Genomic DNA, 22,747 nt, shown 5'->3' with positions numbered 1-22,747 from the left:
GCAGACTTATCCAGCCGCCACCCTAAAACAGCCACAGATGGGTCTGGCCAAGTCAGAACTCATCAATTTGTTCTTTTTTTTTTTTTCTTTTCTTTTTTTTTTTATAGATTTAGGGGATACAAGTGCATTTTTGTTACACAGATATATTGCATAGTGGTGAAGTCTGAGCTTTTAGTGTGGCCATCACCCCAATAGTATACATTGTACTCATTAAGTAATTTCTATGCCTCACCCTCTCCTGCCTTTCTGGGTCTTCAATGTCTATTATTTCTCTGTGTCCACTTGTACATATTATTTAGCTCCCACTTACAAGAGAAATAATGCAGCTTTGACTTTCTGAGTTATTTCACTTAAGATAATGGCCTCTATTTCCATCCATGTTGCTGCAAAAGACATGATTTCGTTCTTTTTATGGCTGAATAATATTTCATTGTGTGTACACACACACAGAAACACACACACACACACGTATGTACAAAATCACATTTTCTTTATCCAGTCATCCATTGATGGACACTTGGGTTGATTCTGTATCTTTGCTATTGTGAATAGTGTTGCAATAAACATACATGTACAGGTATCTTTTTACATGATTTCTTTTCCTTTGGGTAGATACCCAGCCGTGGGATTGCTGGCTTGAATGGTAGTTCTATTTTTAAGAATTCGTCAGTTTGTTTTCAAGGGATCAGGCCCGGAAGTGAAATGTACCTTTTTCTATCCAACACTACTGCTTTTTACAATCACCTTGGTGCTGCATGTTGTCCTCTACAGCACCATCGCTGTCCCTGTCCCTGTCAGTTCTTAGTCGCTCTGGAGAAGGATCTGGTCCCTCATCACACAGTGGATGGGTAGGGCCCTAGGCATCTGACTTCAGGGCCCCCTGTTTCACATACCCTTATTAAACAGTCTTTCTGCTCCATGTGGCCTCTTCCTCAAGTTACTGGGCCAAGGCCTTAGACTTCCTGGTGCCCTTTGATTCTAGTTGCACACTATTTTACTCTATCCAGCCACATTTCTGGAGGGTCCTGCTCCCCACCCTCGCTTCTTGGGGAAGTCAGCTTCTCCAGAATGACTTTAGGTTTGTGATGATTTAAGAGCTTTGGTGACTTTAAGAGCTTTAGTTTGATGATTTAAGAGCTTTAATGACTTTAGCTTTGTGATGATTTAAGATCTCTGAAACCTTTTTTTACAACAAATTTAGATCATAAACTATAAGAGTCATTGTATTGCCCTGTGGGACCCTGACGTGCTGATTCATTTATTCTACACATTTTCCTTGAGTACCTTCTCTAGGCCAGGCACGGTGTTAGGTGCTGGGCGTACAATGAGGATAACCAGAGAAGACAACGTCTCTGCCCTCGTGGAATTAAAAGTTGAATTAAGTAGATGTAACAAGTAGTTACTAATATGTAATTAATGCTTGTGAAAGTGCTTTGAAAGGATGGACAGGGGATCATGATAGAGTAGAACAGGAGGAATCTTCCTATGATGACCAGACAAGGTCTTCAGAGAAGGTGGTACCTCAGCTGAGAGCTAATGACTGAGGAGCAGACAGCCATTAGCTGAGGGGGGAGGATGTGGGGTGGGGAGGGGAAATGGGCGTTCATTGAGGTGGGCAAAGCCTGCATGGTTAAGAACACCCAAGGAGGCCAGTGGCTAAAGCAAAGCAAGAGAGGGGAAAGGAGGCCCCAAGATAAGATCAGATAGGAAAGCAGGGAACAGGTCACGGCAAGGAATTTGGATTTTATTCAGACACAATAGGAAGCTGATTTGTGTTTTAAAAATGAGATTCTGGCAGCTGAGGTGAAAACAGATTATAAGATAGTAAGTGGGGAGACTGTGGTCCAGGTGAGGCTGAGGTAGCTGGGATTTGAGTGGAGACAGAGATAGGACCGATGGGCTCATTATGTCAGATGGATAGCGAGGCTCCATGGGGGGCTGAGGGAGCGGCAGGAGTCAAGGACAATCCCGGGGTTTCTGGTTTCAGCAACTGCATGTAAGTGGATGACACTTACTGAGAAGGGGAAGACTGGAAGTGGACTCCTTAATTCTCTAATCAGATCAAGGCAGTGATGATTATGGTTCTAATGAGAAAATGATTCAACCTATCGTTTTACTCTTTCTGCTGCATAGTTTGCCAGGCAACAGCTTGGCAGCTAAATAGATCATCAACTTTCCATGACTCATTCCAAATAGATGCTAATCAAATATTTTGCTTTATCTCAAGAGACAGGATTAAATTCCCAAGGTTCTACCCTGAAAGAGCAGAATCTATAAATAATCTGATTCTTCATTTGAGCCCCCTGAGCTAAATCTGTGTTAAGAGAAGCTGACAGCCTCCTCATCCCCTTTTTTGGAAGAAGCAGAAGGATTGGGGGAGCTTTGCAGTCTACCACTTGGGGTGGTTCCATGGTTGAGATGATGTTGGAGTTACCTTTGGTATCCTCTTTTCTGTTGTTCCTGGAGAGGGCAGCTCACATAAAACCAAGTGACGTGGTCTCAATCGAACTTTTCCAAGAAGTGTTTCTTAAAAATGTGAAAAGAACCTGGCTAAAGCATTCAGGAGATCTTTGACAGAAGGCCTGCAAATTATCCCAGTGCCCCTCTCAGGCCTATGCAAGAGGGAGCCCAGCCCTAGACCCACATCTTGGCCCTTCTCAGTCCAGCCCATCTATATGGGGCAAGGAGTTCTCAGGGCCAAAGGGAGGTGCTGAGCCAAAGCCTGTGTCCTCCCTTCTAAACCACATTTCAGATATCCAGAATCCTGGAATCCCCACGCAAACAGTCCTAGGGGACCGGGGGTTCAGAAGCCCTAGGGGCAGGGCTGGCTATCCACCCATGGCTCTGTTTTCTGGCATGGTTGCTATGAACATTTGTCAAGGAAGAGGATAAGCCTGTTTTTACCATTTATTAATGTAACTTCTAACTTAAAAATATTTATCCTTGTGGTTTGTGGGCTTCCGTTTGTCCCAGGCCCTGCCAATGTGGGAGCAGGCCTGAGTTCTTCCCACTATATGTAAGGCCACATGAAGATTGGTTGCCTGTGCTGTGACAGATGGTTTTGAGGGCAAACCCAAGGCCTTGGCCTTTCTAAAATAAGTTTTGTGATTGGAGTTGATGTAAAATACCTCACCATGGTAGAGGGGCTCATGGTCTAGGGTAGCAAGCCACGCTTATAGTACCGACATCATCTCGTGCAGGGTCCTTATGCACCTAATCTGAAGACAAGAACCAAGGAAGATGTGAACCACCCATCCCCCGTCTGGGGGAAACAGATGCTCCAGCTCCTCACTGGGAGAGGTTGTGGGGAGCAGCCCGAGTGGAAGGGAGCCAGGAGTTTGTCTTAGGCATTTGTTCCTCAAAGGAATAAACATCAACAAAGCAGCTCAGCAGCTTCCCAGGCTCTGATGGGAAGGGTGAGCCCCGTCACCACCACCCAGTGTTACCATTTTCTGAAAGTTGTATGGGACCTCAGTAAACAACATCTGTCTCCCCCTCCTTCCCTGTCTCCCTCCCTCCCTTCCACTTCTTCCTCCCCACCCATCCCTCCTTGTCTTTTCTCCATCTCTCACCATCTGCAGTAAACCGGTCCCCTTCTCGCTGCAGTGGGTTGAATCGCTCTGAGTCTCCAAACCGAGAGCGCAGTGACTTTGGGGGCAGCAACACCCAGTTGTACAGCAGCAACAACAACCTCTACACGCCCGACTACTCAGTCCACATCCTCAGCGATGTGCAGTTTGTGAAGGTAACTCTCCCAGGAAGGTTATCCTCTCCCTCCCAGTGGGCAGCATTGGCTGGGTGACCGGGACAAGAAGACTTCCCCTGTGTTCCAGTACACTGCTGGGTGGTAACTGCTACTGGCTGTATAAAGGCTGTTTTCAGTCAGCTTTAGGACTGTTCATTATTTGTCACTCTTTTGACATCTCCTGGCCCCCTTTTATCATGTGGGGAAATGAGGCACAAAGCAATAGGTTAGCTTGTCTGACACAAGTTGCTGCCAGAATCATTTCCTTTGGATCCCCTACCATTGGCATCAGTTTGACTTTATTCGTTGGTTTTTCTAAGATAAGATTTTTCTAAGATAAGTTGGCAGGTGATGAATAAACCAAGTGATGTGTAGAAGAAACCATGCTATACATCTGCCTGTCTGTTGGTTAAAAAGAAGGAACCATGCTATACTTTTACATATGATAATATATTTTTATACCTTAAAGTCTAAAACACAACTTGACCTGTGTGTTAACTGAAAATCTTTTGTAGTCACTAGTAGGACTGCTTGAAAATTACTAAGCTATTTGAAGAGAACCATGTGCAATTGCCCAGGAGAGAGGTAGCAAGGCTCATGGCCTCATAATTAAAGAGGAGGGGAGCTGTTTCTTCATACCCCTCACTGGGATTGGCATCGCACAGGAGGCTTTAACATTTTCCCCTTTTCTCATTTCCATAGGTGTTTTTTCTTGTTGTTTTGGTTTGGTTTTTGTTTTTGGTTTTGTTTTTTTTTTTGACAGAATCTTGCTCTGTTGCCCAGGCTGGAGTGCAGTGACATGATCTCGGCTCACTGCAACCTCCCGCTCCGTGGTTTAAGCAATTCTCCTGCCTCAGCCTCCCAAGTAGCTGGGACTACAGGTGCCCGCCACCATGCCCAGCTAATTTTTGTATTTTTAGTAGAGACCATGTTGATCAGGTTGGTCTCTATCTCTTGACTTCATGATCCGCCCGCCTCGGCCTCCCAAAGTGCTGGGATTACAGGTGTGAGCCACCGCGCCCGGCCTGTTTTGTTTCCTAGTATTCTGCAAACCATTACAAACTTTGGCCTGAGATCTAGCTAGAGCCCCATTTATCCCAGGCCAACAAAACACCCAGTGAGTTCACTTGGTAGCTGTTGTACCAGTTGCAGGCTGGGTCATGAGAGGTGCACTGAAATCACTAGGGTGTAAGAAGGTCCTTCTTTCCAGAACACACGCCTTGATTATTTGGAGAGGGGTGTGTGCTGGCTGGTTTTCTGTGTTTCAGGACTTTGCGGACAGCCCTGAGTTAAAACTGATATCAGCCTATAAAAGTAACCTTGAAAAGTAACCATGGAATGTTTCCAGAGGGAGGAATAGAACCTGGGGGATCGGGTGAGACAATAACTATTTTTTGCAGTAAACTGTGCAAGGCACTTTACTGAGTCCTTTGTCTGAATTATCCGTTTAATCTCACAGTCACCCTATGAGGTAGGTGTTGCTGTCATTCCCATTTTCTAGATGAAGAGTTGCGGTTTGAGGAGTATAAGGTCACATGGCTAGTAAATGGCACAGCCAAGCTTCAAAGTTGGGTCTTTCCGCCTCCAGAATCCAAGCCCTAAAGTCAGTGGGCTTTAGAGTGAGTGATAGGACATCGGAGCTAAAGGAACCCAGGGAAGTGCCTTTACGAGCTGACTGGGCAATGCTCATGGGTGCATATGACTGTGGACACTTAAGTCTAATGTGACAAGGAGGTTAAACCTTAGAAAACCATAGCCCACGATTCTGCTTCTCATAGCTTCCAGCCCTGAATCTTTCTCATTGCTAATGCAGACCTTCCCCAGAAGGGGAGGTAGGGAAAAAAGTGGGAAAAGAAGAACTCTAATATGTTAAGTCTGGTTGGTTGTCGTGTTGGACATGTGATCTGTGAGGAAAGAAATGGAAAGTCATAATATGAGTACGTGATTCAACAAATATTTAATGGAGGCCTGCTGTGTTCTTGGCACTGTTGAGATACTGTGGTGAAGATAGCAAGCTGCTGCCTTTCGGGAGCTTACAGGCTAATGGGGGAGAAAGACGATAACCATACACATAACCTAGGTAATTTCAGGTAGTAATAAGGGCTGTGAAGGGAATAAAGAGGTCATTGGGATCAGTGATTGGGCAGAGAAGGCAAGGAGACTGCTCTTGAAATGGTTATCAGATAGGCTGAGGAAGGACAATTTTGCTGAGACTTGAAAGGGGAGGGGGAGAATGTTCAAGATAGAAACAACAGAGGCTGGAAAGAGTTTGGTAGTTTAAAGCTCTGAGTGCCAGCCCACGGTGTGCAAAGGCAGAGGCTCCATGAGAATGTAACATCAGAGGTGGACACCTGGGATCTTTAGGCCATAGTAAGGAATCTGGATTCTATCTTAAGTGTGGTGGGATTTTTATTTTGTCTATTTATTTATTTATTTATTTATTTATTTTGTAGAGACAGGGCTCTAACTCCAAACTCTTGGCCTCCAGCAATCCTCCCACCTCAGCCTCCCAAAGTGATGTGATTACAGGCATGAGCCATGGCACTCAGCCAGAATTTTTATGTTTGTTTCTCTTTTCATTTACGTTAGTCCATTTTGGCCACTGTAACAAATGACCATGAACTGTGTGGCTTGAACAGATATTTATTTCTCACCATTCTGGAGGCTGGGAAGTCCAAGGTGCCCACAGATTCAGCATCTGATGAAGGCTCACTACCTAGTTTTCAGATTACCTCTCATTGTATTCTCTCATGGTGGAGAGCAAAGAAAGGAAATAAACTCTCTCCTTTTTTTTTTTTTTTTTTTTTTTAATTGAGACAGGGTCTCACCATGTTGACCAGGCTGGTCTTAAACTCTTGGCCTCAAGTGATACTCCCACCTTGGCCTCCCAAAGTGCTGGCAAGCTCTCTTCTCATAAGGGCACTAATCCCATTCATGAGGAATTCACCCTTATATCCTAATCACCTCCCAAAGGCCCCACCTGCTAATACCACCACATTGGGGTTAGGGTTTCAACGTATGAATATTGAGGGGACACAAACATTCAGTCCATAACCGTTCATATCAGAAGTTGAGAAAATCAGTATGAAGATTTGGTTTGCTGCTTGGAGTAGAAAAGTGAAGGAGATTTTGAAGAGTCATGTTCAATGGGCAAAACATCATTAGGCTTTACAGATTGGACAGTACTTTCAGGAGATGGATTTGGCAGCTCCTCAGGGGAATGTGCTAAGATGATTACCTAGCATTAAGTTTGTAAGGATTTTCTTAAAACTTGCCGATGGGCTGGGCATGGTGGCTCACGCCTGTAATCCCAGCACTTTGGGAGGCCGAGGTGGGTGGATCACCTGATGTCAGGAGTTCATGACCAGCCTGGCCAACATGGCAAAACCCCATCTCTACTAAAAATACAAAAATTAGCCAGGCATGTTGGCAGGCATCTGTAATCCCAGCTACTCGGGAGGCGGAGGCAGGAGAATCACTTGATCCTGGGAAGCAGAGATGGCAGTGAGCCAAGATCGCGCCACTGTACTCCAGCTTGGGCGACAGAGGGAGACTCTGTCTCAAAAACAAAAACAAAAACAAAACTTGCCAATGATCTCATATCTCCAACCCTAGAACATAAGGAAAAGGAACATTCTGCAAATCACAAGGAACATAAAAGTCTGTTTCCTAATGTGAGATAGTGGCAGTGTTGAGAACCCCAAATCCCAGGTCAGTTCTCGAGTGTGTCTGTCCTTTTTGTCCAAACAGAAGACTTTGCTGTGATCAGTGCAGCTGAGCAGCACAGAACTTGGTCTTTCTTTCCATCTGGATATTTTGAAGTTAAGAAGACTAAATTTCAAAAGTAGAGAAGTTGAGAGGAAAGTGGAAACCAATTAAGTGTTATTCAACTGGGCGTAGTGGCTCACACCTGTAATCCCAGCACTTTGGGAAGCTGAGGTAGGCAGATCACCTGAGGTTAGGAGTTTCAGACCAGCCTGGCCAACATGGTGAAACCCTGTCTCTACTAAAAATACAAGAAAAAATAGCCAGGCGTGGTGGTGGACATCTGTAATCTCAGCTGTTCAGGAGGCTGAGGCAGGAGAATCGCTTCAACCCAGGACACGGAGGTTGTAGTGAGCCGAGGTGACGCCATTGTACTCCACCTGAGTGACAAGAGTGAGAGTCTGTCTTCAAAAAAAAAAAAAGTGTTATTCAAAAACCTCTTTAGGCCAGGCACAGTGGCTCACACCTGTAATCCCAGCACTTTGGGAGGCTGAGGCAGGGAGATCACTTGAGGTCAGGAGTTGAAGACCAGCCTGGTCAACATGGCGAAACCCCATCTCTACTAAAAATATAAAAATTACCCAGGCATGGTGGCGGGCACCTGTAATCCCAGCCACTCGGGAGGCTGAGGCAGGATGATTGCTTGAACCCGGGAGGCAGAGGTTGCGGTGAGCCAAGATTGGCGCCTTTGCACTCCAACCTGGGCAACAAGAGCGAAACTCCGTCTCAAAAAAAAACTTTGATTAAAATGGGTAGTTCTCCAAAAAGGAATTCTGTGAGTTCAAACTCTTGTTTTAACACAAGTGTCTTTTTTGTCTTGATTTTCTCTTTTCTTTTTTTTAATGTAAAATTCTACCTTAGATTAACATTGAAAATTACCTCCCCCTGATTGATTAGACTGTGTTAGGGATGTTATTTAGGCTGCTCATTTATCTACCTCCCTCACCCGTCTCTCCCCGTTTCCTTTTGTTGTTACTGTGTTTTTTAACATGAGGGTTTGCGGGGAAGCTAAAGAGAAGACTGCAATATAAGTGTTTTCACAGGTCGAAGCCCCTGTGGTTGGCTGCTGGAAGGTTTTGCAAGGGCTTTTTATATCCAGCAGACTGAAGGTCCAGGAGTAATTGAACTTCAAGATAAGCTACAAAATGGGATAGAAAGGTGCATCTAATAGTTATCTGGGAAAGGTGTTAAACAAAGCCATGATTAATAGTAGTTAATAAGTTATGAAGGTACCAAAGAATTCTTATGAAGGTTTTTTGAAATGTGTTCTATGTCATCATTAAGCTAAGAATACTTGGCAGATGTCTTACAGTCTGGACTGCATAACCTTGACCAAGATTCCTCATCACCATCTGGTGGCCAAATCCCTAGATTGCAGCATTGTGTCTTCAGGGAGGAATACACCACTTGAAAGTGAAAACAGAACATCATACCATGACAGGAGGCCAGGTGCAGTGGCTCACACCTGTAATCCCACCACTTTGGGAGGCTGAGACAGGAGAATCACTTGAGGCCAGGAGTGTGAGACCAGCCTGGGCAACTAAGTGAGACCCCATCTCAACAAAAATAAATTTTTAAATTAGCCAGGCATGGTGGCATGCACTTGCAGTCCCAGCCACTCGGGAGGCTGAGGCAGGAAGATTGCTTAAACCCAGGAGTTTAAGGTTACAGTGAGCTGTGATCATGCCACTGCACTCCAGCCTGCACAAGAGAGCAAGACCCTGTCTCTAAAATAAAATGACAAGAGACATCACATTAGCCTAAAGGTTAACTTCCGGACACCTTGGCTGCTAAGTCAAAATGTCCAGAAAGGCACCCTTGCTTTTTGCTAGTTTCAGAATAAACAGACCTCCGCTTCCTTTGTAGCTTAGTAGGTGCTTGGATTCTAAACTGGCCACTCTATAAGAGAACACAATTTGAGCTAAAGCTGTTGCTAATAAATGGTTATATCTACTGCAGTGAAGAGGAAACAAAAACATGGTGTCTGTTGAAAAGTGGCTTGATTCCCTCAATCAGCTAATCAATAAGTATTTTGTTAAGCACTAACAATGGTTCTGGGTGCCATGAGCTATACTATAGAAATATAAATCTAATAAAAATATATTCTCTGCCTTATAAGTAGATTAAGACCTAGTTAGAGAGAGGAAGCTTAAGGTAAGTTAAATAATAGTGACCAATGCAGGGTACTATCTAATTCATTACAAAATTATGTGGAATTTTTTTTTTTTTTTTTGGTGGAGTCTCTCTCTGTCCCCCAGGCTGGAGTGCAGTGGCACAATCTTGGCTCACTGCAACCTCTGCCTCCTGGTTTCAAGTGATTCTCCTGCCTCAGTCTCCTGAGTAGTCAGGATTACAAGCATGCACCACCATGCCTGGCTAATTTTTGTATTTTTAGTAGAGACAGGGTTTCACCATGTTGGTCAGGCTGATCTCGAACTCCTGACCTTGTGATCCACCTGCCTCGGCCTCCCAAAGTGCTGGGATTACAGGCGTGAGCCACTGTCTGGAATTTTTTAAGCACTAATTGGCTGGACAATGTACTTTAGGAATTTGGAAAGAACAAGAGGAGAGTTAAGGCAATGCCATGCAAAGGGACACCCTTAAACACGTATGGAAGGCAAGTAGGCATGATGCATTCAAGGGACTGGGTAGAGAGAGGAGCTGGGCGGGACCAGTGGTTCTGTCCTGGTGAGTAGTGGGAGTGCTGCTGGCCCTGCGAGGCCAGGTTATGGAAACTGGGCACAGCCGTTCAGGCGGTCCACTAAACCTTCAGCATCCAGTACAGTAGCCAGTAGCCATGTATAAATACAGCCATTTAGTACATGTGGCTGTTCAACGCATGAAGTGTGACTCTTTCAAACTGATGTGCTATAAGTGCAAAATACACATTGTATTTCAAGACCAGTACAAAAAAGAATGTAAAATTCCTCACTAATCACTTTATACTAATCACATGATGATGGGAAATTATTTTGGATATATTGGGTTAAATGAAATACGTTATTAAAATTAACTTTACCTGTTTTTACTTTGTAAAATGTGACCACTAGAAAACTTTGAATTACCCGTGGGACTCATGTTATATTTCTCTTCAGCAGTATTATGCTAGATTAAAAGAAGTTGTCGTAAGTTGTTGAACAAGGGGAAGGAACTGACAAGAAGTGATACCCGAACCTAGAAACGCCTCTGGAAGAAGCAGAGCAGAGTTGGATACATTGACAGTTTGTCAACTATTTCTTTTAAGGCAACACATTGACATGGCAGGAGTTCATGATTTTTAAAAAAATTTTTTTTTAAATGGAGCTGTGTGAAAGCAAGGCTGTTAAGGCCGTGAGTCACATAGATGATTTAGCCATTGGGTGGTACCTTTCCTTTTATATAAACACCCACCAACAGTGCAGACCCTCTCCAGCCCCTGCCCCTCCCCACTCTCACTGCCGTATACTGCTGTGCTTCTTCCCACTAATGGCAGACCCTGGCTGTGGCTGTCTGAATCTTCTCTTTAGCATCACTGACAAGTGGTGGTTTAATATCTGTGTGAATGCCTCCAATGATGAGGAACTCAGTACCTTACAAGGAATTGTGTCCCATTCACTCAGTATTGTTACCAAAACTACTTTCTTCCCATCCTTTTCTCCCTGACAATGCTTAAAGAGAGGGTTAGAGTTCCTGGATCCTTGATACCGGGTAATAAGAGGGGCCTATCATTGTTTTTTAAAAACATGGTGGCTTATACCTGTAATCCCAGCACTTTGGGAGGCCAAGGAGGGTGATGTCACCTGAGGTCGGGAGTTCAAAATCAGCCTGACCAATATGGTGAAACCCTGTATCTACTAAAAATACAAAAAAATAAGCTGAGCGTCATGGTGTGCACCTATAGTCCCATCTACTCAGGAGGCTGAAACAGGAGAATTGCTTGAATCTGGGAGGCAGAAGTTGCACCACTGCACTCCAGCCTGGGCAAGACAGAGCAAGACTCCATCTCAAAAAAAAATTTTTTTAAAAGACTGGTACAACTCACTGAAGATAAAATCTGGGCAGAACTTTTCCAAAAATAAATTAGTTGAATAATATAGAGCATTTTGCAACAATAGTCATTCCCAAGAGACTTCCAGCTTGGGGGATGCAGCCAGTCTACCAACTCAGAGGGGCCCTGAGCCAGCAAATCCATTTCAAAGCCTACTGAAACAGCCCCTTCCTTCTCTCTTCCTCCTCTCCTTTCTTCACTCACTGTCCCTTTCCTTCTGTCCCCCTTCTCCACTGTCCATACTTGGAATTGCCTTCCTTCCCCTACTTTCCCTTTTGCTTTATTTTCTTGATTAAGGATTTATTTTTCCAAGACCTAGTCTTGCTTTCACAGCATCTCCAGTCACACTGACTCTGGGGGCAGAGGGGACACTGCTCCTTGCCCCACCTCCACCCTGTGTGCCATGGGCAATTTAGACATAATGAGATAGTAAGCTTGACAGTTGTCTTTGAAATGTATGCCCGTTATAAAGTCAAATGGTGAGACATGCATGTGGGCATGTTTTAAACAACCATTCCTAACAGTTTTGTATAATAGATTCACTCATGTTATCTCATTATCTCTGGGCCTCTTTTATAAGATCAGAGAGGTTAACAATGTGGCCAGTGTATTCATTTGCCCATTGGCTGATTAAAAATGTATATATATTTGGCCAAGGTCTCCCAGCTTGAAAGTGGCAAAATTGGGACTTGAACTTTAGTTCTTGGCAGTATGTTTCCTGCCATATTTCTTAGGTGAAGGGACATTTGTCCTTTGACTAAAGTAGAAGCCAAATCTAAATAACTAAAGAACCCAAATAGAGTAAGATCAGCTGCTTTACTGGGCTTACCGAGTGTCATTTAGGGAATTTTCCCGTCCTTTGGTGTTAGAGCCAAATTTCCTCATCTTTGGGGGAAATTTTGGAACCTGACTTCTCAGTTCCCAACAGAGGGAGTGGCAAAAGTCAGGTGTTCTCAACAAGCACATTGAATCGATTGAAGACTTTGGATAAATGCTAAGTGGAGACCTGTGGTTCCACGCCATAGAGCAAAGAACATACCATTTTGACCTAAAAAATATCAAAGCCAGTTGTTAACACTTTGCTGCTTTGTCCTTAAAAATCCTTCAGAGAAAAAAACCAAAACCTGAGTAGTACCTGATTTTAACTAGGTCTTAAGTCAGCAGTTCTCAAAGTGTGATCTCCAGACTAGCAGCACCAGGAACACAGGAACTTGCTAAAAATGCAAATTCTCAGTCTCCACCCCAGACCTAGCAAATGAGAAACTCAGAGTTAAACCCAACAATCTTGTTTTAACAAGTCCTTCAGATAATTCTGATGCTGAGGTTTGAGAATCACTGATTTAAACCATCAATAGAAAACTCTCTTTGCCCACCTGAATGGGCAGAAGTATGATTAGAAGCCTGGAATCTCTGTATATGTGTGTCCCATATGCTCTGCAAAAGGCATGCATTCTTAACTGGTGTTTTGTGATTAGATTAGTTGTGCTTAGAATTTGCTTGGTTCTCTTGCAAAATATCCTGAAGTTTGTTGAAGAAAGGATTGATCGTGTCCAGTAAAATAATGGGTCTTGTGAGTAGTTGACAAGGAGCCACTGTTGAGACCTTACCAGATACAAAGCCAACTTCAAGCCTACTCTCTGTCACAGTGTGTAAGCCTCAACCATCCCCCTCCTACTGCCAGCAGAAATCTTTCCTGTTTCAACATGTGATACCAATTCTGCCCCAAAGGAAAGAGAAGGCAAAATGAGCAGAATTTGTTCGTTCTCTAGCGCTAATGCAGTGAAGGGGGGATGAAAACGCTTTAGGAGATGCTATGATTGGGAAGGATATTATGCCACATACCATTTCCATTCTTCCCCCAGTGCCAGCCACTGATGAGCAGTTTCACATCCCTGTACAGGGTGGCACACTACCTAGTCTGTTTTCACTGCTAGCAAGGATTCACAGTGCCCGTCTGTGTTGTATACCCAGAGAACAGGGGTGACCGAGACACCTTCCTGCCTTTTAGAAGAGACATTTGATCTATATTTTTCCTGCCTGGAATCATGGAGACTCCTGTCTGGTCTGGCTGCAGCCTGACCCTCCAGATGCCTTCACTTGTGGCTGACGTTTGACACAGCAGGAAAATCACAAGTGTGACTCCTGTGATTTGAGGAGACAGCTGGGAGACCTCCCTGCTGTGGTCCCTGCCAACATAGGAGCATGACCCTACATCCAGGGATGGGCTTAGTCCAAATCCGAAATGCCTGTGTTCTCTCAGGCCTTAGCCTCCAGCTTCCCAACACTGAGACCTGGGGCATGAGAGCTTCGCTGCTGGAGTCCTACCTTATTCTCACCAAGTCACCCCCGACTGACCCTTTGGGCCTTTGGCGATAGTATAAATGTGTGTTTTAAACTTCTCCATGGACAACCACCCGGCTCTCTGAAGATGCCCTCCATCCTCTCCAGCGTCTCAGAAGGTTTGGTTCTTCCAGGTGCCAATAAAAAGGAACAGTGGGAGCTGGTGGCAGACCAGCAAAGGGCCCCTCACTGTCCCTGCTGGACTGCTACAGCGTGGGTAAGGCCCCCGTTGGTGGATCTCAGGCCTCAGAGGCCGAGGGTTCCAAGCACCCCAGCGAGGCTGCCCCCGAGCCTGGGAAGGCTGGCTGCATCCAGGAGGGCTCTGCCTAGCTGCTCCTAAGCTCCTGCCCTCTTCCTTCCAGATCACACGGCAGCAGTATCAGAACGCACTCACTGCCTGCCACATGGACAGCTCACCTCAGTCCCCTGACATGGAGGCCTTCACAGATGGGGACTCCACCAAGGCCCCCACAACCCGGGGCACACCCCAGACCCCTAAGGATGACCCCGCCATCACACTCCTGAACAACAGGAACAGCCTGCCGTGTAAGTCAGCTGGGCAGACGGGCAGGCCGGGCTGGTGTGGGGTGAGGACGACCCTGCCTTCCTCTTCTAGCCCTGCCCAGGGCTCACACCACCTGAGCCCTGGGTCTTCTCCAAAGCAGAGAGGTGATGCACGCACTGTCCTCCCCAGGCAGCCGCTCAGATGGGCTGAGAAGCCCCGGCGAGGTAGTGTACCTGAGGATGGAGGAGCTGGCCTTCACCCAGGAAGAAATGACTGACTTCGAGGAGCACAGCACACAGCAGCTCACACTGTCTCCGGTAGCCGTTCCCACGACAGCAGGTCAGGGAGGCCGACTGGGCCTAGCAGAACAAGGGGGATCATCGCCTTTGGGTACTGGGATGGCCCAGGGAAAGCTGGCTGAGGGGAGCCCTGGGACTGCAGCCCCTGCGTTAAACCTCCAACCTCCTTACACAGCCAGGGAAAGGAAACATTTACTGAGCACCTACCATGCATCAGGCCCTGTCTGATTCATTCTCCCAGGAAAACTGTGTAGGGCAGTATTAGGAGTTGGGTTTCTGCCTGGATTCAGACCCTGGCTCCTTCATTTAGGAGTTACGCAATTTTAGGCAAGTTATTAAACCTAAGACTCAGTTTTTTTTGTCTGAATAGGTAAGTATCCTTATGTTAATAGGTATAAATTATGACAGCTATCTTATAAAGTAGCTTTGAGCATAAATGAGATAATGTACATAAAAGGCATATCACAGTGTTCAGTACCATGCTTTATAAATGTTACGTAGCTATTATTAGGCCTACCTCACAGATTAGGAAACTGATTAGGAAACATTCTAACTAGCTGTGGCTTTGACCAAAGGTGTAGTCTATAGACTTTTCCTGAGGTCTCGGATCATATCACCTCCGAGACGCTGAACACTGCTGCCTTGACAGTGGTGTTGCTCTGAGCGCCCAGGGTCCCAGCAGTCCTGAGAAGCTTCTGTGTTTGCCTCACTAAGATGTACTTCCCCAAGCTTTCAGTAGCCCCCTAAGCCTGCACCCAAGCCAGTAGTTCCCCTGCCCGACCTGCCAGACCTACTCCAATCCATAGTATAAGACTCCTCAAGTCCAGAGCAACAACCTGAAAAAGTGCTCAAAGATTTTTAAAGTTGGCCTGGCACGGTGGCTCGTGCCTGTAATCCCACACTTTGGGAGGCCCAGGCAGGCAGATCACCTAAGGTCAGGGGTTCGAGACCAGGCTGACCAACATGGTGAAATCCCGTCTCTACTAAAAACACAAAAATTAGCCGGGCATGGTGGCGGGCGCCTGTAATCCCAACTACTCGGGAGGCTGAGGCAGGAGAATCGCTTGAACCTGGGAGGCGGAGGTTGCAGTGAGCCGAGATGGCGCCACTGCACTCCAGCCTGGGCGACAGAGCGGACTCCGTCTCAAAAAAATAAAAAAATAAAAAATAAAGTCAACAAGACAATATGCTTGAACTTGTGGCTGACCCACAAAATCTGAGACATAAATGGTCACTGTTCCAGGACCTGAATTTAGAACTGATGTTCTTTTTCTGCCCTCAACACCAAATCTAGTAGCTAAAGCACACAGCAAGAAAATGTAACAAACGAGTAAGAACGAAGGTGATGGAATAGTCTTGGAGATCATCTAGTCCACCCTCGTCCTGCGACACAGGAGGACCCTGGAGGCCTAAAGAGGGGAAACAACTTGCTCAAGTCCAAAAACTGCATCATTAGCAGGCTCAGCCTCATGGCTTCAGTGCAGTGCAGTTTCCAGCACACCACTCTGCCTTCTGTTTAGGTTTTTATTTGCATTGGTGGTAAGGCTTGGCCCCCTTCTGGGCTCTCAGGTTCTGTAATTCTTTGAACTCCCATTGAGTCCTGCGGGAGAAGACAGGGACATTGTTGTTGAACCCTGTGGCTTTCTGGGGTTTGTGCAAATAGACCAAGGAGACCTCCACCTGTCCTCACGTGTGCTTTTAGCCTGGCAAATAGACTGGATGGAGAACACGTTGTTCTCTAACCCCTCTCTCTTGCCAAACAGTGTTTGAGGAGAGGGAATGATTTCTGACTTTGCATGGATCGTTGCATTCCTGCTCCTGTTCTCCATCTTTTTGTTCCTTTTGTGGCACTAAAATGCCTCTTGCTAACTAATGACACCCAGCACTTTCCTGGGCATGCCTGCCTTATTACACCACCCTCGCTTTGGCTCACGTCTTAAACTTCACCTGCTGAGGGATGTCACTCAGAATCACCCTGTCTTGATGCCTGAGTGTGTAGATTGAGACAACTTGAGTTCTCTCTTCTTTCCTTTCTCAGCATCAGATAGCGAATGTTGTAACATCAACCTGGATACAGAGACCAGCCCCTGCAGTAGCGATTTTGAGGAAAACGTGGGCAAGAAGCTGCTGAGAACCTTGAGTGAGTAGCTAGTTCTTCACCCAGATGAAAGCCACCCTGCTGATGGTTAGTAGGAAAAACATGTTAGCATCTTCCTCCTGAGGGAGGAGCCAGGGACTCCTCTTAGAAACCCTAATGAAGTACAATTGTGGAAATCCGCAAAAGGGATTGGGCCAGCACTGCACCCTTGATAGTTTTGGGATCTGTCCCATTCAGTTGTTTTCCTCTAGGACAGGAGACTGCACACCATGCCCACAGGTCAATTCTGACCTCCCTCCTTTACTGGTTTTTGTAAGTAAGGACTTACTGGATCACAGACAGATCCATTTGTTATCTATGGCAACAATGTCAGAGACGAGTAATTGTGACAGAGACCATATGGCCCACAGGCCTCTAATATTTACTGTCTGGTTCTTTAAAGAATTAGTGTCCAGGAGACTCAATAGAAAGCGAGCAATATCCTCCACACACGGAAGTCAATGGTGGAGAGAACAAGGTGAAGATATGCCTTCCTAAAAACAGACCTGGGAACAGATTGCTCTCTCATCCTTGAGGACAACTATGTAATTATGACCACCTGCCCCACTGCAGAAAGGAGGTTGCTTCAGAGCTAGAGAATGCAGGTCCCTGGAAATAGCTCCCAGCTACAGCCATCAACCCTGATTCATGGGACATCAAAGCCTATGAGATTGGTCCTCTCTGAGGGTGTCTGGCAGTCAGAGGGGCTGGCCCCCAAGGGGCACGGGAGGCATAGGCCTGAGGTGTTACATGGGCTTTACTCAGTCCCCTCCAGGAAATCTCAATTCCAGGCACTAGCCTGGGTTTGTGACTTTTCAGAGATGGCATCTTATGTGAAAAGTACGTCCTAATCTTTCAAGATGTAAATATGCCAATATCAGCACCAGCATACAATGCAGGTTAGTTCTAGCCAAGCTGTCAAGGGCTTTGTCTCCATTTCTGCTTCTGTTTTGAAAATAACTCAGACTGCCAAGCAATTATGAATGTTCCTCCAGTGTCACAGGCTGATACTTGCAACCTGTTTTTTTTCAGGTGGCCGAAAAAGGAAGAGGTCACCAGAAGGAGAGAGAAGCTCTGAGGACAACTCCAATTTAACACCTCTGATCACATGACAGGGCGAAGCCAGCATTCATTGGGTGTGTGAAATTCCAGAGCTTTGAGGGAGAACCCACCCTCCCATCATCTGCTTCCCCCAAGGCCTCCCACAGGTGACAGAACGTTCTGCCTTCCCTTCCATCTCTTCCTCCCTAGCTGTCAGTTTGGCAGATTTTCCCTCATTACCTCCAGTTTGACTCACAACTTTGACATGGCCATAACAGAAGCAGGTGCCGCTAATGGAACATGCTAGAAATGGTCTTTTCCACAGCATAGTCTGGGACTGGAGAAGAGATGTCTGACTGCAAGCTGATAATGCCACTCTGGGACCCCTAATGTTCTTCTTTGTTCTTGGGGATCCCCTGATGCCACAGGAGACCTATCATCTTGGAACTCGCCATTCTTTCCTCCAGAACAAAATGTTAACTTTCTAATATATTTCATGCATAGCTTGGCTCAGAAGGTGCCATTGGCAGACAGGCACATGGGAGGCTGCAGTAGGAAGTCTGAAGATTAGTTCAGGGGATGGACCAAGAATTCCCCCCCAGAGCTTTAAAGAAGTGGGACTCAGCCATGTTGGTATGTGATTGACATTACAGCACAGAAAACTGTTAGTGACTGGTTTCCTGTTAGATAAGGGTTCCAGAAGCCTGGGGAAATATGTCTCAGCTGGAATGGAAAGAATGTGAGATGGAACCTCAAGTCACTGTTTTTACCAGGGACACATCTGTTTTGGCTCCCAATCAGCAGTCTTCAATAGATCAATAATTCTGCCCTGAAAGAGAAGGAACAGGATGCAGAGAGACCCCGTTGGGAGCCAGAGATGGAACTTCAGGTCTTAAGTGCAAATCAAAGCAAAAAACAAACAAAACTTACATGGAAAAACTGTAAGTGCTGAAAGCAAGTTTAGCCATGACAAGCCAAAGAGTGCCCAGGTCAGCCAAGAAAGATACATACTCTCATGGGACTTCAGTGAGAGTTACACAGGAATGTTGAAGAATCATTCTTCTTTTTCATGCATTTGTCCCTCTCCCACCCCTTACTACACCCTAGCAGACCAGCTGAGTGTACTGTATTCCAAGAACTTACTAGATCTCTGGTGTTTCTCCTGAAGTTGGGGCAGGTGCAATTCCAAGCATAACCACCAGATGGCAGAGTGACCACACAGACCTGCTTCCAAGAATAAAACAGTTCTCAAATGCAACCACAAAACTGGGCGCGGTGGCTCAGGCCTATAATCACAACACTTTGGAAGGCCAAGGCAAGTAGATCACTTGAAGTCAGGAGTTTGAGACCAGCCTGGCCAACATGGTGAAACCCTATCTCTACTGGGCATGTAGTCCCAGCTACTTGGGAGGTTGAGGCAGGAGAATCACTTGAACCTGGGAGGCAGAGGTTGCAGTGAGCTGAGATGACACCACTGCACTTCATCTTGGGCAACAGAGCGAGACTCTGTCTCCAAAAAAAAAAAAAAAAGGAAAGAAAGAAAAAGAAAAGCACCACAGCCAGCCTTAGGGAAAACTTGGAAGTAAGTGAAGTTTGTTTTCAGAATACGTATCTCCCTTTCCAATCTATCTCCTACCCTTTAGATGCTCTCAGTCAGGTACTCATTGAACTCATTGATTGAGTGCTGTCTGCTAAATCTCCAAACCATTCCCAAACCTTTCCCCGTGGTATACCATCCAGCGTCCCTCCCCTTCCTCCAAAACCCTCACTCCCACCTCCCCACACCCATTCAGTCATTCACAGGGAGGAGGGAGACCGAGCATTCCTCTGGGTTATCTGCATCTCAGAAGAAAATGCTTACCCACAGGAACCGTTAACTCAGGGGTTCTTAACTTGGGGTCCATCACCCCAGGCGGTCCATAGTTGGACTTCAGAGGGTCTATGAAACCCCTAAAACTGTTAGTATTTAATGTATTTATTCTTGTATGTTTTTTCCACAGCGTTAAAGCTTTCATAAGGTTCTCAAAGGTCTCAGACCTACAAAGAGTTAAAAACAAAAAACAAAACAAACAAACAAAAAAACCACTATTTTAAATAGTGTAACTTTCAGCCCAGGGTTTCTATAATGCAGAGTGAAGTGGAAACTGGGCAGTTCGAGACAGGTTTTTAATTATAAGTGGTCTTCTCAAGTGTCCATCAATTGATGGGGAAGGCTGGCACCCACCAAGAAGTGGAAGTCCTCAGAAATTCTTGGCACACCCTACAGTATTGCACAACCAACACCCCCACATAACTTTGTCCCCTCTTCCCAATAACCCAAAGCAGGTGTTGCAGACAGGAGGGCCACAGCATGTGGAAGTAAAGACTTTGGAGCTAGAGACGCCTTTTCCTGCAATGATTATTGACTTCACCACACCCCTTGCCTGGCCTGGCCTGAGGCTCAGCAGTGCATGACTTCTCGTAGATAACTTCACAGCCATCCAGTCCCAACACCTGCTCTTGCCTGGTAGGAATAGGCGAAGTGTCAGCCCTCAGCGTTGGGTACCTAGACCCAAACCAATAAATGGTGAGTTTTGAGCAAGAACCACCATCATGCAGGCTTCCTGCCAGCTGACCACTGGCCCCGGGGGTGCCTGCCTGGCTGGTCTTCATCACCCCTGAGGCCACCAGACTCAAGCCACTGCTGTTGCATTACACCCATCCCTTTGCAAAATCCCTATGGAGCCTGTCACCACTCCCCTCCCTATACACCCCCACCCCACAAAGATTTTCTTCAGGTTAAAAAAAAATGGTTTAAAAAAAGATTTTAAAATAAAGCATTTATGAAGGCTCAATAAATTGTAAATAATTTTTAAATAAAATGAAAATGCCTTTCCTGGAACGTGGCTGTTTTCCTTGCCCCTGGAATCTTCTGACGTGGCTTCATTTGAGATACAGGTTGAGTGATGCCCACGTGTAATGATCTCACCTGTGGCCCACCTGCATGAAGAGGCATGCCGCTCCGGGCCAGGTGTGAGGCTGCGGTGAGGTCACGGGGAAGCCTTGGCACACTACTTTGGGAGGCCAGATGGTAAGATTTTTCAGGAGTGAATGCCAGAAATGAGAAGTAAAACCCAAATGAGAAGCCAGTGTGCATAAAGACAAGGAAGGAATACTAAGATGACAGTGAGAAGGGCTGGCATTTGCTGAACCCATGTGAGGGGTGAGGTGCTATGCTGGGTGCCGTCCAAATTCAAGGTCTTGGGGGCTAAACCCAGATAAGCCCCTGAGACAGAATGTTGGTCACACTAGCTGGCTTCTGCAGAACCTTCGGAAAGGAGTCCAAGTGGCATGACTCTGGCAGTTTGCAACCAAAGGCTAGGGTACAGAACACAAGAATGAGCCAGGCCTGTTGGTCAGTTTTAAGCCGATGCTGGAGGGAGGGAACAGCCAGGCAGGTGGGAAGGTGTGTTTGGGCATTTAATGCCTGTGTGGAAGGAAGGCTGAAATCTGACACCTACTACTAATTTCTCAAAGCAAACAGGAGGATTAGGGGCCTATGCCAAAACCTCTTAAGGTTCTTCTCAGGAACCTCAGTAGAGGCTATTCATTTCACTAACAGTAATAATAAATGATAGAAACAACTATTCTGCCAAGGGCTTTATGTTCCAAGTATTGTGCCAAGTACCCATTAGCTCATTTCCTTCTCAACCACCCTGTGGCGGAGCGGTTACTGTCTGCGAGGTTACTGTCTTCTTGCTCACGGTTACACACCTGGAAACTGGCAGAGCCTAGAGGTCGGAGTGCCTTGCTCTTGAGTGGGCAAAATTGGTGAAACAATCCCACCTCTGAAGTTCACTGGCATGTCAGAGGCCTGAGGAGTCCTGCTGGCTTCCCACAACCCTTCTTCGGGTGAATGCAGTGGGAGCCACACCGACCAACATATCTGTCAGAATAGAAGTAAGAAGGCCAGATTCCCATTGAGATGGGCTTTTTCCAAGTGCTAAAAACATTTGAGCACTTTGGTACTGTCACTTAGGTTTAAAGATGTGTTTATCTTTAATAGTTTTGGCAGCCCCCTAAAGAGAAAATTTTAATTTTCCCTAACAAGAGAAATTAAATACTAATAAGATGGTCAGGTAGGATTGCACTTTGGAAGGCGACATTTTAGTATTTCAGGCTTTTTTTGCCCCCAAAGAACCAATTTTCGTCCCCATGGAGGCAGTATCATCCCCATGGAGAATGAGTGGTTTAAAGTGTTTGGAGAGAATGGCAGATTGATAGAAGGTAGAATCCTTCGACTTCTCTATTGGCTGCCTTCCCTTACTAATGACAAGCATCTTTAAATTGGAAGGAGAACAAAGACTGATTTGTTCAGAAGGCTGTGAAGAGATGGGTGGGAGGGCATCTAATCACGTTCACTCATGAACTTCCACCAGCCCAACCACACACTGGCAGAGTGAGTGCCCTCTGAAGGACTCCCGGGGCTCCGGCCAGACAGGGAAGGATCTGGAAACCACATCCTGTGCAGAAACAAAAGTGGTGGGGGAGAGGCGGTTCACATAGAAAAGTGTAAACAAGGAATGACAACTGCTACTTTCAAATACTTGAAAGGTGGTAGATTAGAAATGCCAGTAGATTTACTATCTGTGGTTTAAAGGAAGGAAAGGAGGGGCAAGGGAGTGGGACAAAGATCAAATTCTGGTTGAAGGTAGATGAACTTTCACCATGAGCTAAAGGTAAATGAGCCTCTTTTTTTAATTAAGAGGCTCCACCAGCAGAATGGGATGCCTCACCAGGTATTTAAAGAATCCATCACCACCACCACCACCCCCCAATTTAAATGGATGAGTCAGAGACATACGGGAGAGACTATGTCACTGGGGGAGAGGCAGGACTTGATGACTTC

General features: G+C 45.9%; 1 protein-coding gene across 5 annotated transcripts in view; it reads left to right on the top strand.

Annotated features, from left to right (window-relative positions):
* The window catches only part of CNNM1 (cyclin and CBS domain divalent metal cation transport mediator 1), a 68,218-nt gene extending 47,478 nt beyond the window's left edge, over positions 1 to 20,740 (top strand). For 2 of the 5 annotated variants that reach the window (XM_031652133.1, XM_031652134.1), the window contains 5 exons: positions 3,582 to 3,745; positions 14,240 to 14,423; positions 14,572 to 14,721; positions 16,720 to 16,821; positions 17,851 to 20,740. In XM_031652133.1, coding sequence (XP_031507993.1) covers positions 3,582 to 3,745; positions 14,240 to 14,423; positions 14,572 to 14,721; positions 16,720 to 16,821; positions 17,851 to 17,930 — 680 coding nt within the window. In that variant the 3' untranslated portion in view covers positions 17,931 to 20,740. Of the gene's footprint in view, positions 1 to 3,581; positions 3,746 to 14,239; positions 14,424 to 14,571; positions 14,722 to 16,719; positions 16,822 to 17,850 lie in introns of those variants that run through there. The other 3 variants (XR_004176927.1, XM_031652136.1, XM_031652135.1) reach the window with 3 other exon arrangements.
* Positions 20,741 to 22,747: the final 2,007 nt, after the last annotated feature.

This window comes from Papio anubis, chromosome 11 (assembly GCF_008728515.1).
Source record: "Papio anubis isolate 15944 chromosome 11, Panubis1.0, whole genome shotgun sequence".
In the NCBI taxonomy this organism is placed as follows: domain Eukaryota; kingdom Metazoa; phylum Chordata; class Mammalia; order Primates; family Cercopithecidae; genus Papio; species Papio anubis.
The sequence above is the reverse complement of the archived record's forward strand: the minus strand, read 5'-3'. Positions and strand labels throughout refer to the sequence as shown.